Consider the following 6,143-nt stretch of genomic DNA (forward strand, 5'->3'; position numbering starts at 1 on the left):
TGATGTTCCAGTATGTGGTCAAACACCCCCTTTTGGGAAACTCTCTTCTCAAAGACTGCATTGACCAATCTCGATGTATATTGCCACCGCGTTGGTGCAACATTAGGAAGACAACGCTTGCAAATGTCATCCAGCAATTGCGTGTGCTTAGGGGATCTGGAGAAAAAGGCTGCAAGGCCATTGAGGCTGGCAAAAAAGACCTTGCATTCTTTAAGCTTTGAGCCCCCTTGAGCAGGGGCGGACCTAGCACATTTGGTGCCCTAGGCGAGCTTCACCACTGCGCCCCCCCCAAAAAAAATATCAAAACATCTTAACAGTTATACAGTAAAGTACTGCAGCTTTATTTATTACAAGCAAGAACAAGAGCTAAGAATAAATGTAAAGTGCACACTAAAGAATTAAAACAAATAAACAACTTAGCTAACAAACAATAATAATATCAATAACAAACAATAAAAGAATGTGCAAATTTGCTTTCAAAGAAAATTAAGAAGAAATGTAAAGTGCACACTAAAGAATTAAAACAAACAACTTAGCTAACAAACAATAATAATAATAACAATAACAAACAATAAAATAACGTGCACATTTGCTTTAAAAGAAAATTATGTATTGTAAAATATGTTACACATGTCAAATAATCAAAATATAATATGCTAAATAAACAAACAAATACATAAAAATTACAAATTCACTTTGTCTCAAGAACTATTTACATTCCACTCCCTATCATCACACAAGGTTGGCCTACATATTAGCTCCTACTGGTTTCCATTTACAGTGCAATCCTTCTGGCCTTCCTCGCTGCAAAGTCATCAATCACATCATCATATGAAATCTGACCACCAACCTCATGGTTAATACTGATTACAGCCAGACCACTGAGGCGTTCTTGAGCCATGGTGGACCTCAGGTATGTTTTCAAGAGTTTTAATTTGGAAAAACTCCTCTCGGCTGAAGCTACTGTTACTGGTAGCGTTGCACTGATCCGCAGAGCAATACACAAGTTGGGATATATTTCGGTGAGCTGCTTTGTGTGTATGAATTTCAACAACTCAAGAGTTGTCATGCTCTTTGATGGCAAGTCAGGTACATTTTCCAACTCCTGAGCCAGCTCCTTCCCATCCAAATCAGATTGCCCTCCATCGCTTAAGGTGTGTGCAAGTGCCTCTGCTTGCTTCATCAGCTCTTAGTGTGGCAGGTCTGGGAAGTTGTACAGAATGCCAAACTTGTCTTGCACATGTTCAAGAGTGGTAAACCTCTCCTTTTGTGCTGACACTGCAGCATCTACCACCACGTTAAAGAACGTTACCTCCAGATTTTGCAAGGCATTCCTCAATGGCTCATCAGGAGACTCATATGAGAAGTGCCTCTTTGTTGACTTCAGCCGCTTTTGCACAAGGACTGCATCCACATTCATGTCTTCACACATGTCCTTGGCTGATGTTTGTGCAGCCACAAAGCCTGTGGCTCTGTAGGATTTGAGAGCTTTTTCAGTCTTTTTCAGTAGACTTACTGCTACATCCACTTGCATTGTTTGGGACTGCAGGACTTTGCTCACCTGCTGAATTTGACTTAACATGTCATACCAGACCACTGTGCACAGTGAAAAGCGGAATGACCCCACTTCTTCTGCCAGAGACTGGGCTTCAATCCTGATGATTGGGTCTTTGGCCTGGTTTCTCACCTCAAGCAGTGCCTCTCTCACAGCTGCGGCTTCATATCGCAGAGGCTCCACAGCTTTCACTCTGCTCTCCCATCTGGTTTCTGACCACATTTTGAGTGAAAGGTTGACGTGTTTCTTGAGGATGGCCCATCTCTGTGTAGAGGCAGAAAACAGGCAGTATAGCTTCTGCACAATGCCAAAAAATGATATGGCATCTTTGGAGCTTTTGGCAGCATCAGCAATGACCAAATTGAGTGTATGTGCCCCACAAGGCACAAACAAAGCTCTTGGGTTCAACTGCAGTAGCCTGGCCTGTACTCCCTTGTTCTTCCCTCTCATATTTGCGCCGTAGTCATATGACTGTCCTCTGCAGTCATCAAAGGCAATCTGCAACTCCTCCAGCCTCTTCAAAATCAGGGCGGACAAACTTTCACCAGTGGACTCCTCTGCTACTAGGAATCCCATGAAGTGCTCTTTAATCTGGGGGTCTTCTTCCAGTGTCACAATTCTGATGACTACTGACAGCTGTTCAGTGTGGCTAACATCCGGGCTGCAATCTAAAATGAGGGAAAAGTACTTGCATTTCTTTATTTCTTGCACTATTGTTGATAGAATCTTTCCACTGATGCATTCAATCAACTCATTCTGAATGGTTTTGCCCAAGTAGCTGTGGTGGGATGTTTGACTTTTAATCTTGTGGATGTGGTCTTTCATCACTGGGTCAAACTGCGCCAAAAGCTCAACCTCTTTCAAAAAGTTTCCATTTGAAGGAGAGTATTTCTGTCTTTCCTCTCAATGCCATATTTCGCCCTGCCAGAGACTGTACAATAGCAACCAGTCGTGTCAGCACTGCTCTCCACCGACTCTTCTCTGCCTCAAGGAGGGCCTGCTCTTGTTTGTCTATTGTTGTACCTTGTTTTAATCGAACTGCCAATTCTTTCCATGACGCCAAATTGTTCAGGTGTTCCGGACTATTTTCATGGCTGGTCAAAGCAGCACTTGCATTTTTCCAATCCGACAGTCCTGCATTTGTTAAATTAATTTGTTTTGGAGATAAAAGTTGACAACAAAAACAAAAAAGACTGTTCTTCTTTTTTGAATATGTCACCCAACTTCTTTTGATCCTTTCTCCATTTACTAAGGTCCTGCTGAAGTACTGGTGGTGGCAACTTCTCCCATCATCTCTCCTTAGGAAAATGAAATCAGGTGTTATCTGATATGGTCCTCTCCGAACAAACTCTGTCCTCATTGTGTCTGTGAGATGTGAAGGGCAGTCAGCAGGATCGGTTGGTAGTGGATCGTCTGTCTTTGCTGCATCTGGAGGGCATGTGAAGCACATTTTCTCACCTCATATTCACAATATCTTCACACACACACACACACACACACACACACACACACACACACACACACACACACACACACACACACACACACACACACACACACACACACACACACACACACACACACACACACACACACACACACACACACACACACACACACGCACACACACACACACACACACACACACAACCCCAATTCCAAAAAGGTTGGGACAGTGTGTAAAATGTAAATAAAAACAGAAAGCAATTATTTGAAAGCATGAGGACAATTAGGTTTATAGCTAAACATCTTTACATTCATAAGGCACACACCTGAGAAGAGTGTATGGGTGGAATCTGTGGTGCAATCAGGATGAGATGCAGCAGGCTGTTCTGACGTTCCTTGCAGTGGTTCTGGGCCTATACATATATAGAGAACACACAAGAGCAAATATATTGGCTGGATTAGAAATGGCACGACAGTCATTTTTACATTCAATTATTTATCATCACATCAGGAACATCTATTGACATATTGTACTCACCAGAACAAACAGACACAGTGGTCAGTGGCAGGGTGGAATCAGTGGTCATCTCATCAGGATGAGCAGCTTGCTGTTCTGACGTTCCTTCATGTGGTTCTAGGTCTATAAATATAGAAAGAACACACAAGAGCAAATATATTGACTGGATTTCACATTCAATTATTTATCATCAGGAACATCTATTGACACATTGCACTCACCTGAGGAAGCCGGCACAGCTGAGGTGCATGGCGGTTCCTTGTCAACTGATGCAGCAGATGGTCCCAGATATTTTAAAAGTGAATCTAAAATGATATAACAAAATGTGTATTATCAACATTGAATCATTTCCATTTGTTAAATGTAGCTATTATTTAGTTAGTAAGCATTAGGACAGCCTGACAGGCCTGATTCAACTAATCAAGAGCTATGCCTATCTTATTAGAACAGTTGAATCAGGTGTGTTAGTTCTGGGTTGGAACGAAAACATTCAACAGGACTGGAGTTGAGAACCACTGAGCTAGTTAGCTAACGTTAGCGCACATTATGACAGGGTTGAATTTGGCAAATGTTTGACTCGGATAGTCAATGTGCTTTCTGAGGTAAACTTAACGTTAGCTAACGTTACCAACTAACTAACATTCCACCACACTGGCTAGCTCGCTACACCAAAACTAACATTGTTTTTATTACTAATATTTCTATTTCATGACACAAAGAAAATAGCCTTATGACAGTTTCGACTGAATGGCAATAACAAACGCTGGCTAGCTAACGTTGGCTTGGCTAACTAGCAAGATTACATGATCCATTCGCTAATGTTGACAATACAATCAAAATTGCATACCTTTCACCTTGGCACATTTCTCTTCTTCTTCTTTTCTTCTGTTTTTATACTGCGCCCCAGATGGCTTTTGCCTCTTCATAGTTCTCTAACGTTAGTCTTTCTTTCCTCAACGCTCAATTTGATAAACACTTGACCGATACCCATCAATGCACAGCGCTCTAGCATGTTCTGACTGTGAACACCTAAAGCCGAGGCTCTCCGACCGACCGTTTTAGATTTTTGGCTCATTTTCCCTTATGTTAGAATTTTTTTTTTATGTAAGAATAATGGTTGCAGATATAGAGGGGGGGCGCCAAAACTGCACCAAGCAAAAAAAAAAAAAAATTGCAATTTTTGGCGCCCCCCTCTGGGTGGCGCTCTAGGCAACCGCCTATATTGCCTGAAGGAAGCTCCGCCCCTGCCCTTGAGTCAGTACTAAATTTAGTCGATGTGCATAGCAGTGAATGAATGAATAAGGCCATAGGTGCCCTCTCCTTAACTTTAGCCTGCACCCCATTTAGTCCAGATGCCATGACCGCTGCGCCATCATAACACTGTGCCACAACTTTATCCAGACTACATTCATATTCCTCCATGAAACGGAAAATAAGAGCGGCAATGTCATCAGCTCGCTTGCCGCTTGTAACATCTTCAAATCTGACAAACCGCTTCTTGACACCTGTGTCCATCACATAACGCAGGACAAGTGCCAGCTGTGCTACATTACCCACGTCTGTCGTCTCGTCCACCATAACAGCGAGAAAAGGTGATTTTTTCATCTCCATTTTGATCTCTTCTCCCATCACTTCAGCAATAGCATAAATCAGGTCGTTTTGTATTTTGCCTGACGTCCCAGTAAACACTTTGTTTGTGGACAGGTGGTAATGCAAGTCTGTGTTGTTCTCAGCAAACAAAGAAAGAAGCTCCACGTAGTTTCCTCTGTTTTTGGACTCGGTGCTTTCATCGTGTCCCTTAAATGAAAGTTCCTGTTTACCCAAAAACAGGACACAATCAATCAGTCTTTTCAATGTTTCCCTATTTTTGTTCACCCTTTCGTTGTGGTGCTCCGTTTCCCGGTGCACTCGTTGAGCTGTAGATCCACTCGGGTGTCCCCAAAGGTTTTCAAAAGCACCATTGCTTGTAAGTGCCCGGTCGTGCTTTGGTGTCTCGTTGCTGCCTTGTTTAGACAACTCAAGTTTGCAAATCCAGTGTGGCTCCAAACACCAAATCGATCAGTTGCAAATAGCAGGCATTCCCAGCAGTACAATTTGCAGTGCCTCTCGGAGGCTGTGAGCCAGGGGTACCACTCGTAGTTAGTGATTTGAAAGTGGCGGACAAACCCTTTTCCCCGCTGTGATAGGCTCGCTAGCGTCGGGGTTGGCCGTTCTCTTCTCACGATGTCTAGCTTTTCTTGAAAAGTTCGTCTTGAAAATGGCGTTGTAATTATATCTGCGACCAAATCGATCTCTTCTACTCCTTCAGCCATTGTGGGTTGAAAAAAAACAGCTTGTAGAAATCTACACAAATTAGCTCGTTCAAATTCAAGTTCAGTTTGCTAGCTCTACATAGCTCTGCCTCTCAATAGTGCGTATCCAATCAAAAGACGTGCACGTGCTAACGTCATCGTACGCCTGCTAGCCCGTTGTCGCCAACTCAAAATCTGATTGGTTAACGACACAGTTTTGTTTCCGTTCACTTTAAGCTACAGGCGACCGCACTGTTGATTCTGAAGGCCTCAGGGCAGATTTCTTGGACCCTGGCAACACATTATGGCTGAAATATGATTGGATAAAAGCTCT

At 42.8% G+C, this 6,143-nt stretch overlaps 1 protein-coding gene across 1 annotated transcript; it reads right to left on the bottom strand.

Moving 5' to 3' along the window:
- Window positions 1-239: 239 nt before the first annotated feature.
- Window positions 240-3,918, bottom strand: LOC307013988 (zinc finger MYM-type protein 1-like). The gene is made up of 4 exons (XM_079641645.1): window positions 3,740-3,918; window positions 3,540-3,641; window positions 3,328-3,414; window positions 240-2,983 (listed from the first exon to the last, which is right to left on the bottom strand). Exon 4 carries the CDS (start codon window positions 2,378-2,380, stop codon window positions 1,190-1,192), a length of 1,191 nt encoding a protein of 396 aa, XP_079497771.1. The 5' UTR covers window positions 2,381-2,983; window positions 3,328-3,414; window positions 3,540-3,641; window positions 3,740-3,918; the 3' UTR covers window positions 240-1,189.
- Window positions 3,919-6,143: the final 2,225 nt, after the last annotated feature.

Source organism: Notothenia rossii (assembly GCF_949606895.1).
Source record: "Notothenia rossii genome assembly, chromosome: 7".
In the NCBI taxonomy this organism is placed as follows: domain Eukaryota; kingdom Metazoa; phylum Chordata; class Actinopteri; order Perciformes; family Nototheniidae; genus Notothenia; species Notothenia rossii.

Bases quoted from the DNA above. Each gene is read 5' to 3' on its own strand.
- LOC307013988 (XM_079641645.1), bottom strand. From the start codon at position 2,380: ATGAAAGACCACATCCACAAGATTAAAAGTCAAACATCCCACCACAGC.